This window comes from Vipera berus (genome assembly GCF_964194415.1).
Source record: "Vipera berus genome assembly, chromosome: 17".
NCBI classification, from domain to species: domain Eukaryota; kingdom Metazoa; phylum Chordata; class Lepidosauria; order Squamata; family Viperidae; genus Vipera; species Vipera berus.
Window position 1 is genome coordinate 6,231,297 of NC_138220.1, and position 12,273 is coordinate 6,243,569.

At 53.1% G+C, this 12,273-nt stretch overlaps 1 protein-coding gene across 3 annotated transcripts in view; it reads right to left on the reverse strand.

Annotated features, from left to right (window-relative positions):
• IFFO2 (intermediate filament family orphan 2) overlaps positions 1-2,812 on the reverse strand; it is a 35,138-nt gene extending 32,326 nt beyond the window's left edge. For 2 of the 3 annotated variants that reach the window (XM_081341493.1, XM_081341492.1), the window contains exon 1: positions 2,205-2,810. In XM_081341493.1, the coding sequence (XP_081197619.1) occupies positions 2,205-2,773 (569 nt within the window). In that variant the 5' untranslated portion in view covers positions 2,774-2,810. Of the gene's footprint in view, positions 1-2,204 lie in introns of all 3 variants that reach the window. The other variant, XM_081341494.1, reaches the window with a different exon arrangement.
• Positions 2,813-12,273: the final 9,461 nt, after the last annotated feature.

Genomic DNA, 12,273 nt, shown 5'->3' on the forward strand with positions numbered 1-12,273 from the left:
GAGGAGGAGGAGGAGGAGGAGGGGGAGGAGGAGGAAGGTCTTCCTACACACACACAAAAAAGCTGATTTGCAGAAGAAGAGCGAAAGGGGGGCAGGATGGGCAAGGGGAGAGGAGCCCCCCCACCCCACCGACCCACCCCCACGGTCGGCTGGCATGGATATGCCACCTTCCCTTATCCAAACACTGCAACACTCAAGATGCCAAAAAAAAAGCAGGACTGACTAAGAGAAATCCAGAGTCTCCGGAATGCCTCTTTTGCAGCAAACTCAGCAGGGTGTGTGTTTTTTTTCCTGCCCCCCCACCACCAACAACAACCCCCCCCAGGGAAGGAGGAGGAGGAGGAGGGAGGGACACCCCGTGAATTCCTCTCTCATTTACTGGGTTCCTCCAATTCTCACTGCGGCGCCTGCCATGAAAGCTTCCCTCCTTCCCCAGCCCCTCTTTTATTTTGGGGGGGGGGGAAAGCAAGCTCAGAGCGAAGGGAAGGGGGTCGCAACCCCCTTGATGCACAAAAGTGGGGGGGATTCAGGCCTCTCTTCGTCCTCCCCTGGCCTGGTGCTCCCCAGAAGCCCCTCTTGGGCCTGGTGCTGCCTGGAAGCCCCTTCTCCTTCCCCCCCCCCATTTTCAGCTACTGGCCGGCAAGGGGGGTCCTCGGCCTTCCCTCCTCCCCAAAGAAGCCCCCTCCCCCTCCAGCCCCCCCTCCTCCTCCTCCTCTTCCTCCTGGGCCTGGGAAGAGTCACTCCCCGCTATCTGATCAGCAGAGAAGCCAAGGCCACAGAGGGGCCAGGCTGGGCCTTAAGCCCCTCCTGCATTCCGGGGATCCGCTTTCTGGGGTGGGGGTGGGTGGGCAGGGGGGGGAAAACAGGGCAACCCTGTCCCCACCCTCCCCCTCCAAAAAAGCCCCCACCCACTCCCCCAAAATTCCATCCCATACGCTCTCAGGGCCTTAGAGGGGGGGCTCCTTCATACCTAGGAGGGCTTATGCGCCCCCAACATCCGCCCGGCTCCTTTCCTTCCTAACTTTCCAGCACAGGGAAAGGAGACCAAGCAGCGATCCCGGATCCTGGGGATTATCTACCTATTCTAGCTAGGCGGGGCGGGGCGGGGGGGGGAGGAGATCCCCTCTCATCTCTTGCCAGGCAGGAAAGGAGGGGCTGCCTTTCCTTTCCTCCTCCCAGCCAGGAAAAGAGGCCAAGCAGCGATCCTTGTTCCTGAAAGAGTAGCTACCTAGTGCACCACACACACACACACACACACACAGACACCATCTCTTGCCACCCAGGAAAGGAGGGGCTGCCTTTCCTTCCCTCCTCCCACCCAGGAAAAGAGGCCAAGCAGTGATCCTTGTTCCTGAAAGAGTAGCTACCTAGTGCACCACACACACACACACACACACATACACACACACACACACACACGCACCATCTCTTGCCACCCAGGAAAGGAGGGGCTGCCTTTCCTTCCCTCCTCCCAGCCAGGAAAAGAGGCCAAGCAGCGATCCTTCATCCTGAAAGAGTAGCTACCTAGTGCACCACACACACACACACACACACACACACACACACCATCTCTTGCCACCCAGGAAAGGAGGGGCTGCCTTTCCTTCCCTCCTCCCAGCCAGGAAAAGAGGCCAAGCAGCGATCCTTCATCCTGAAAGAGTAGCTACCTAGTGCACCACACACACACACACACACACACACACACACACGCACCATCTCTTGCCACCCAGGAAAGGAGAGGCTGCCTTTCCTTCCCTCCTCCCACCCAGGAAAAGAGGCCAAGCAGCGATCTTTGATCCTGAAAGAGTAGCTACCTAGCGCACCCCCCCACAGACACACACCCCCCATCTCTTGCAGGGCAGGAAAGGAGGGGCTCTTCCTCCATCTAGAGCAATAAAGGAGGGGCTATTCTTCCCCCCCACACACACACACACACAAAATCTAGGGCAGGAAAAAGAGGCCAAGCGGCGATCTCTGACCTAAGGGAAGCCCAGGCAGCCCCTGACTGGGGCACCACCACACACACACACACACACACACACACACCCCTGCTCTCTTCCTTCCGCCCTCCCACCTCGGGAAAGGAGGCCAAGCGGCGATCCCCGACCTGCCCACCCCTCCCTCCCCCCTTCAGGCGGCCAGACGGGAACCCCCCGCCCCTCCCACCCCCCGGGGAGGGGAAAGGAGGCCCCGCGGCGACCCACCTGCCCTTGTAGTCGTCCCTCTCGCGCTTGACTTTGGCCAGGACGTTGTAGAGGGCGCGGATCTCGGGGGTGATGGTGTCGATCTGGACGCCCACGCCGTCCGGGTGCAGCCAGGAGACGCCGGGCCCCTGCAGGGTCTCCAGCCCGCCGCCGCCCGTCCGCCTCACCTGCCGGTAGCTCCAGATGGTGCCGGGCAGGCGGCCGTAGGGCGAGGAGGAAGAGGAGGAGGAGGAGGAGGAGGAAGATGCAGCAGCAGCAGCAGCAGCCGGCGGGGAAGGGGATGCGGCTGCGGAGCCGAGGGGCGGCTGGGGCTCGGTTTGCACGGCCTGGTGGCGCGGGAAGCGCCGGTAGCGGAGCCGGCGCTCCCGCTCGCCCAGCTGGGCGGCCTGCAGCTGCTTCTCCAGCAGGCGGTTGCGGCGCTCCAGCTCGTGCACCTTGGCCAGGAAGCAGCGGAAGCGCACGTTCAGCCCTTTCAGCAGGTGCAGGTGCGAGCCCAGCTCGCTGCGCAGCGCCGAGGCCGCCGCCGGAGGAGGCTCCTCCGACAGGGCCGCCGGCTCGCCCAGCATCATCTTCGGCTGGCCCTCTCTTTCGGTCGGTCGGCCGGCCGGCCGCGCGTGGAGCCTCCGTCTAGCTCGCTCGCCCGCCGGCGAATGAGACGCACCCGCGCCGGCACGGCTGACGTCGCTTCGGGGGGCGGGGACGACACGCCCTCTCGCCCTCCGCGCCACGCCCGCCCGCACGTGCGCTGCCAGGTTAACGCGCATGCCCGGCCCGGCACGACCAGTCTGGACGCAAGGGAATGGTGGGAGGGAGGGGGAAGAAGAGGAGAGAGAGAGAATAAAGAGAGATCGTGCGGTCGACTTTTGAATTCTCTCCAGCGCGCATGCTCCGGGCCGGCAGGACCGGTCCATCTCCGGTTGGAGGCCGGGGGGGGTGGTAGGGGTAGGGTGAAGTCGCTGACAGAATAAAGCCAGATGGCGTGTTGGAGTTTAATGTCTCTCCTCCTGTTTTTTTAAAAAAAATTTATTTTGTGGTCTCTCTTTTATTATAAATAGGATCCTGAAGGACAAAGCCAGTGGGCTTCAGCCTCTAGAATTCCCCCCCCCCCACAGACGGGGTTGACCAGGAGACTTCCAACCTGGCCCTTTGATGACTTGTGGACTTCAACTCCCAGAATTCCTCAGCCAGCATGGGGGAACTATGGCCCCTTCATGGCTTGTGGACTTCAACTCCCAGAATTCCTCAGCCAGTATGGGGGAACTATGGCCCCTTCATGGCTTGTGGACTTCAACTCCCAGAATTCCTTAGCCAGCATGGGGGAACTATGGCCCCCTTCATGACTTGTGGACTTCAACTCCCAGAATTCCTCAGCCAGCATGGGGGGTGGAACTATGGTCCCCTTCATGACTTATGGACTTCAACTCCCAGAATTCCTCAGCCAGCATGGGGGAACTATGGTCCCCTCCTGACTTGTGGACTTCAACTCCCAGAATTCCTCAGGCAGCATGGGGGAAAACTATGGCCCCCTTCATGACTTGTGGACTTCAACTCCCAGAATTCCTCAGGCAATGTGCCTGGCTGAGGAATTCTGGGAGTTGAAGTCCACAAGTCATCAAAGGGCCAGGTTGGAAGACCCCTGGGGTTGACAATCAGCTGGAGGATTTGTAGTCCTCTTCATGGGGCTGAACTACATTTCCCAGCATGCTGCTGAGGGCCAATTGGCTGGAAGGGCCAGTTCTTGGTTTTTTTGGGGGGGGAAATACTCCCTGGAAAAAAAAGAGCCCAGAGTTGGGGGGGGATGTTTTGCCCAGCTGAGCTTGGTGATGCCAAGCTGTGAGAATGGATCAGGTTTCCTTGCCAGGAAGAGCCCACCAGCCATTTTCCCCTCCACCTCTGCCACTTTAAGAGGGACTTCAACTCCCAGAGGTTAAAATAAATCTTTGCAGGCTGGGGGATTCTGGGAGTCGAAGTCCACCCTGTCTTAAAGAGGCAGAGGTTGAGAAGCACCTGATTTAAATGGCCACGGCACGGGTCCAGTGCCCTCAACCTGCAATGCGGTGTATTTTTTAAAACCCTGTTCCTATTGCAGCTTGAACGGATATCGGTATTGGGGGAAACGAAAGCAGCACTATCGTCCACTGCTGGCTGGAGGGAGGTGGGGGGAAACTACAGCACAATTTTTTAAAAAAAGATTTATACGGACTTTTTGCAGAGAGGGGGGGGGGGGAAAAGACACAAAATCGCCTTTGGATCGGTCACCGCGACCGGAGATTTTACTCTTCCGAGCTTTCAGAAAGAGTGCGTCCTTCTGTATGTATTTATTTATTTTTGTCATATTTATGCGGTGTATATCGGAGGCGGTGACCCTTTGAAATGCAACGAAATTTCATTTGAATGGGTGCCGGTCGGTGTACATTCAAAGTGACAATAAAGTTAAGCTTGTAAGCCGCCCTGAGTCTTCAGAGAAGGGCGGGATATAAATGGAATTAAAATAAATAAAAATAAAAAGTTCTTCTAAGTTTTCATTATCCTGGGACGCGTACATTTGCCTTCGTTCCTGAGAAAAAAGATGACATGCATTTGGGGAGAAAGCGTTAAAACAGGGAGGGGAAAGATTAAGAGGGCAATTAATTGGCAGTTCTCCCTCTTCTCCCCCACTTTTATCTTGTTTTTTATCTTCATTCTTTTTTTAAAAAAAAACTTGCATTTGAAAATAAAACGCAATAAAAAGTGTATCCGTTTTTTCTCCAAAACAAAAGATTCTCTTTCGATCCCTCCAGCGTCATCTGGGCGTCTTTCGCCAATTTCCACCTGCCCGTCCCGCCATCTTCCCCTTGGCGCCTCTGCAAAAGAGAGAAGAACTCGTTCTCCTATCTTTGTGTCCTCCCTCCCCATGGCACAGAGGCATCCTTGTGAAGAAGAGAGGCGCTGCCTCTTTGGGAGGAAGCCTACACAATGGGTGTGAGTGTGTGTGTGTGTGTGTGTGTGTGTGTGTGTTTACGCACAGGGACTGGAGAAAGTGCAGATTGTGCAGCTGCTCAAAAGCCCACTTTGTCTTGGTCAAAGCGGCTCACGCTGCTTCGTTACGGAAAGCTTCCGATGGGACCTGGGATTTATTTATTTATTTATTTTTTATTTTAATCCCATTTATATATCCCGCCCTTCTCCGAAGACTCAGGGCGGCTTACAATCTAAAGCACAAATCAATGTGCTTAGCAATAGCCTTCATTCTATGTATATGCCTGCTTATTAGGGCTTTCGACCCCCCCCCCAAGTGGCATTATTACAAAGTCAGCTTATTGCCCCCAACAATCTGGGTCCTCATTTTACCTACCTCAGAAGGATGAAAGGCTGAGTCAACCTTGAGCCTGGTGGGACTCGAACCTGCACTAATTGCAGGCAGCTGGTGTTACTTAAGGAGGCATTAGCCCACTGCTCCACTGCTTCCCGATGTCTATTATTAACCCACAAAAATCAACCCACGCAGCTCCCTCTGGGCTCCTCTTGTGTCCAGACAACCAGGGTACCAAATCCTTGATCTTAGGCAGGTGGTTCACCCCCCCTCCCCATTCAAAACCCGGGAGCGAAGGCATCGCCCGCTCTGCCAGGCCCAGGGATAACTTGCAGATGGCTGAATGAGCCAAGCGGGGCGTGCTGAGCAGTTTGTGTAAGTCGCAAACCAACGTGCGGTGGCGCGACAGGGGAACCTCGCCAAAAGACACATTCCCCGTCCGCCACAGGTGGGAGTGGAAGTTTGTCTCGGTTCCCAAAGGAGCCCAGAGGAAGAGGCCGGCTCGGCTCAGCTCAGGCGGTGTCTCCCCTGCGCGTATCCCTGGCGTCCTGAAGGCCCACGAGCCTCAGGGACTCCTGGGCTGGTCCCCGTCTGCTGAAATAATTAACCAGGCAGGGCGTGCTCACCTGGCACAGCGACAGCTGTTATCTAAACAGGCGTGAGGCTGCACGGAGCAATTATGCTTAATTGTTTGTGCCTGCCAAAGGAGGCCTGGCAGCGGGCTTTTGGCGGAGTCTTCCCACACAGCGCCCAAGATGCTGGGGAAGAGCTGGGAGGCACGGAGGAAAGTGCCTGCCCCATCGCCACCCCGCCTCCCCAAAGACCCTGTCGACGCGGCGACAAACCGAAGGGAAGCCATGTTCATTTTGTCTTCGTTGCCACGTTATTAGTTGAGAGAAATTTTAAATGAAAGGGACCGGGGGGGGGGGGATGTGGTTTTCTCGGTTAGCCAAAACAATTCAAATGTGTGAGGATCAAGGTCATTGCTGATAACGTTGTGGGTTTTGTAACAATTGGCCAGTGCGATTTATGACAGCAAAAGTGGGGTGGGAATTGCAATTTGTAATTTTGTAACCTGGGGGATTTTTAGTCGTGGTTTCGCCTTTGCACAGGCCGAGGTCTTGCATCCTAAATAAAGTGTTCTTTAAGGAAGAAATCGTTGCCTTGCATTTCTTTTTAAACCAGGGGTCTTCAAACGGTGGCCCTTTTATGACTTGTGGACTTCAACTCCCAGAATTCCTCAGCCAGGCAAGTCCACAAGTCATAAAAGGGCCGAGTTTGATGACCCCTGGTTTAAACGGTTTCATCTATCGGAACCATGACGTGCCCACATTGCTCCTGCATCCCAGGATAGGCTTACGCTGAGGTCGCCATCACGTGCCAATCATTCATGGCCAAACCCATGACACCCCTCCGTCCCCAAACCGGCTTTCCCCAAGATCAAAGAGTCAGCATGCTTCAGAATTAGGCTCGGCACTGGATGCTTCCTGCCAGACCCAGATAGAAAAAAAAATCACCATTGGGTGGTGTGTTGTTGTTGTTTTGCTTTTGTTTTGCTGCAGCTTCCTCGTTTTAAAGTCGGATTCAACTTCCGTATTGGCATTTTCTAACGGGCACCCAAGAGACAGTCTGGAGTGGAAGAGGCTGCGTTTAGAAAACAGTATGAGTGAACAAGTAGTGACCCACTCCCCCTTGAGAAAACTATAACTTGGCTCACTCGGGTTTCGGCACCTAGAGGCAGTATATAGTCCTCGACGTACGGTCAAAAGGGAAGCCCAACATTTCTGTGGCTAAGCGAGACATTAAACGAGTGGGTTTTGCGATTTTTACGATCTTTCTTGCCGCGGCTGTTGGTTGAATCACTGCAGTTGTTACGTTAGGCACACGGCTGTTAAATGAATCCGGCTTCCCCCCCCCCCCCCGTTGTCTTGGCTGGTCAGAAGGTCGCAAAAAGGGGATCACGAGGAACACCCCCCCACACTCGCCGGGACGCTGCGACCATCTTAAATACGAGTCAGCTGCCAAGCACCTGAATTTTAAGCAGGGATGCTGCAAGTGGGGAAAAGGGTCATAAGAATCACTTTTTGTAGTGTCATTGTAACTTCGAACCGTCAATAAACAGACTGTTGTAAGTCAAGGACAACCAGTGCTTTATAGTCTGGCAAAACTGTTCCTTGGCTGTTTTGACGGAACCGCCCTAGCGGAGACCCACAGCGCCTTGACCGAACTCAAGCTGAAAAGGGGGTGTCCTTACAGAGGCCATTTCGCAGGCAGGCCCCACATTTTTGGTGAAATCTCTTGCACAAAAAGCTGGGGTGTTGTTTTTTTTTCCCGCCAAGAAGGACACGCTGTGCGCGCAGAAAGAGACGTGGCGTCCCTTGGCAAGTTCTCGCACGTCACCGGAGTGATCCACAAAGTGGCTTCACAATTAGGTGATTCAGAGACCGGCCTTTCTCCCCCTCCCAAGAGTGACTTCATACCCTAAAAACTCGTAAAATTTTGGTGTGGAGGAGGAAAAGGGGATGAGCAACATGGGTACGTCGGCTTGGCTTTTGCCCTATAAGGTACAGGACTAGCAACGTGAAATGCATCGCCCACAATTCAGGTGAAAGAAAAGCAAGAGTTGCTGAGACCCACCAAAGAGGCAAACCAGGGCATGTCGCACCACGCCAGCTTGACTCACAATCGCTTGGGCTACCAAAATCAACATTTACCTAGATGGAAATTCGGTTAAAAAAACAAAAACACTACACGGTGCCTAATGAAGAGCTCTGCAAATCTCAATCTATTGAGCTGATTTGTTTAAGGAGAAGCTTTTCCTGTTTCAAAGCTTCTGCTCAAGGGAGATGATATTACTTACACAGCAGATTGTCGACGTTACACCTGGGCAGGAAAAACCAAAGGTACAAGTACAGATTAGGCGAAAAACTGGCTCAAAAACAGAGAGATCTTGGCGTCCTAGTGGACGATCACACATTGTTGGGGGCAATTAAGCTGACTTTGTAATAATGCCGCTTGGGGGGGCGCGCGAAAGCCCTAATAAGCAGGCATATACATAGAATGAAGGCTACTGCTAAGCTTGTAAGCCGCCCTGAGTCTTCGGAGAAGGGCGGGATATAAATGTAATAAAAATAAAAATAAAAAAATAAATATAAACATGAGCCAGGAGTGTGCGGCAGCAGCCAAAAAGGCTAATACAATCCTGGGTTGTATAAACAGAGGCACAGAATCCAAATCACGTGAAGTGTTAGTACCGCTTTATAAAGCCTTAGTAAGGCCACATCTGGAATACTGCATCCAGTTTTGGTCACCACATTGCAAAAAAAAAGATGTTGAGACTTTGGGGAAAAAGTGCACAGAAGAGCAACTAAGATGATTAAAGGCCTGGAGACTTAAAACATATGAAGAACGGTGGCAGGAATTGAGTATGGCCAGTCTAGAGAAAAGAACGACTGGGTGGACACGATAGCAGCATTCCAGTATTTGAGGGGCTGCCCCAAAGAAGAGGGAGTCAAGCTCTTCTCCAAAGCGCCTGAAGGCAGGACGAGAAACAACGGATGGAAACTAGTCAAGGAGAGAAGCAACCTGGAACTAACGAGAAATTTCCTGACAGTTAGAATAATCAATCAGTGGAAAAACCTGTCTCCAGAAGTTGTGAATGCTCCAACGCTGGAAGTTTTTAAGAAGTGACTGGACAGCCATTTGTCTGAAATGGTATAAGGCAGGGGACTTCCAACTTGGCCCTTGGATGACTTGTGGACTTCAACTCCCAGAATTCCTCAGCCAGGAACGCTGGCTGAGGAATTCTGGGAGTTGAAGTCCACAAGTCATCCAAGGGCCAAGTCTGAAGATCCCTGATAGAGACTTTTAAGAGGAATGGACTTCAACTCCCAGAATTCATCAGCCAGCGTGCCTGGCTGAGGAATTCTGGGAGTTGAAGTCCACAAGTCATCCAAGGGCCAAGTCTGAAGATCCCTGATATAGACTTTTAAGAGGAATGGACTTCAACTCCCAGAATTCATCAGCCAGCGTGCCTGGCTGAGGAATTCTGGGAGTTGAAGTCCACAAGTCAGAAAAGGGCCAAGTTTGAAGACCCCTGGTATATAGGGTCTCCTGCTTGAGTAGGGGGTTGGACTAGAAGATCTCAAAGCTCGCTTCCAGCTCTGTTCTGATTGGATTCATTCGAAAGAATCTCAGATGAGAGTGTTGGAAAAGCAGCAGCTCATGTTTCCTGATAAGAGGAGAGGAAATTGTGCATCAGCAAGATTAAAGGGGCGAACTGGAATTTTGTTATTGCTGGGCAAACAGAGGCCAACTGCAATCAAGATTTCTTGCACTGGATCACCGCCAGAAAATGGCAATGTAAATGGTCCCGGGGCTGGTTCCCTGGTGGTTAAATGAGCAGAATCATCCCTTCCATGCCTTTTAATTTCATTTTTAACAAACACAGCAGGGGAAAAAAAAAGAGTCCTGGGAACATCGTTTCCCCGTGCCTCGAGAAGAGACAGTCTTCCCGTCTCAGCAGAACCAGGACTGCTGTTTCCGGAGTCACCCCCAACAATGCTTCTGTGCCGAGGGACCCCACTTGGAGCTCCTCAACTGGGGAACCCCTCAGAGAGAGAGAAACCTGAGCAGAACAGGTAGAGTCGATTGACAGGTGAGGCTGATGCAATCGGCTCAGCAGCATCGTAAACCGACGCCTTGGTTTTCGACCGAGGATGGAGGCCTCTTGGGAGGCCATCAGCAAAATGAGTCAGTTCCACCTTGGGGAGTATCTGGGTGGGGCAGGGACAGCCGTCCGCAGGGCTACTCCCTCGCTTCTGCAGCGGGGCTGGAAATCCGGATCTTTCTTGGCGCTACTCCTCAGCCCTCGGCGCATCCAGGTGGACGGGAGAGTCCCGTCAGCCGGCTGAAGCCGCTCTGACGTTTTGCACAACCCGGCATGACGCACCGGCCTGATTCATTTCTTTGCACGATCAACAGTGTTGTCCAGTGGTTCAGAATCTGGAAAGAACTGAAGCGGGCCGCGAAGTATGGAAAGAGTTACATCCCCAGGATTTGGGATGGCAGGTGAGACGTGCCGGAAAGAAAAGGCTTCTGGGTTCAAGAAAAGTTGATTTCCCACCACCACCACCACCCAACACAGAAGCGAGTCTGTAAATTGGGGTGCCCGAAGATGTGTCTCCTTCTCCTTGCCGTGGCTCTGGACCCATGAGGTTCAAGCACCACAAAAACGACACGGGTTGCCTCTCTTGGCAGCAACCGGCCAGGTTTTGCAAACGTTTGCAACGAAGCCTTTGGCTGTCTGTGGTTATGTCGGGCTGCCCGACCTTCGTGCCGTCTGGTTCACCCAGCGCAAACTCCCTGGCACCATTTAAGACAAGCCCAGTTCAACAGCTGGATCCTTTCCTAAGCCTCGCCTGAACCACAACACGCCTCCGCTCAGCCTTGCCTCACCGATCTGGGGGGGAAAAAAAGCCGAGGTCTTAATTACTCTTCCTGGGATCAAAAAGGTGCCTTTGGAAGCCACCCAGAGCCTTTGATATATATATACATATATATATATATACAAGATGCAAATGAGGAGGGGGGGAAAAAATGGCTTAGGAAAAGAAAACAGCTTGCGTAAGTCAAGAGATATTGCTGTAATCGTTCAGAGAAACAAAACACTTGACAGATCTCTGGGCCCCGAGACGGATTAAATAACCCCAATTCTGCGGGGTTGTTAAGATTGAAGTCAATGAGGCAAGATTTGGGTGGATGGGGGAGCGAAGGCGGCTATTTGAAGCCACCCCCTCCTGTGCATGAACAACCCTCTCAAGTTTTCCACACGCTGGAAAGTCACAAACTCTCCTGGATCCGTCCAGCAAAAGAGATCTTGTCTCTGCTCTCTGGAAGGGCTTCTGAATGGCGGGATCAACTTAGACCAGAGGTCTTCAAACTTGGCCCTTTTGTGACTTGTGGACCTCAACTCCCAGAATTCCTCAGCCAAGCATGCAGGTCCACAAGTCACGAAAGGGCCAGGTTTGAAGACCCCCCTGACTTAGGCCAATGGCTCCAGGGCCACGTTTGGTGGCCGAGAGGAAAGGGATCCCATTTGGGAATGCCTCCATAATTCGCTTCAGAATGCAAGATGGTTCCCAAGCAAGCCATGTAGAACCACTCTAAGGAGTAACCATGTTCGCCTGAATCGCAGAATCCCAAAAGCAGTCCCCTGTGGGGGTGCAAGGATGGGACTCCAGGCCTCCTTGAGAAGTATGCTGGCTGAGGAATTCTGGGAGTTGAAGTCCACAAGTCATGAAGGGGCTGTAGTTCCCCCACGCTGGCTCAGGAATTCTGGGAGTTGAAGTCCACGAGTCATGAAGGGGCTGTAGTTCCCCCACGCTGGCTGAGGAATTCTGGGAGTTGAAGTCCACGAGTCATGAAGGGGCTGTAGTTCCCTCATGCTGGCTCAGGAATTCTGGGAGTTGAAGTCCACGAGTCATGAAGGGGCCAAAATTTCCCCCACGCTGGCTGAGGAATTCTGGGAGTTGAAGTCCACAAGTCATAAAAGGGCCAGGTTTGAAGGCCCCCTGCATTAAAGGTTTCCTCATCTAATTGAAACACACACACACACACACACACACACACACGATCTGGAATGGGAATTTGAAAGGGCGATGGATGCCTCGGCTGCCATGTTGTCTTCTTGTAGGGTTTCTGGTCTTAAACTGAGTTTTTGCCAAAGTCAGGCAGCTGTTCTCCTGGCAAAGGATCTCGGCTTCCCCACCTGTTCCT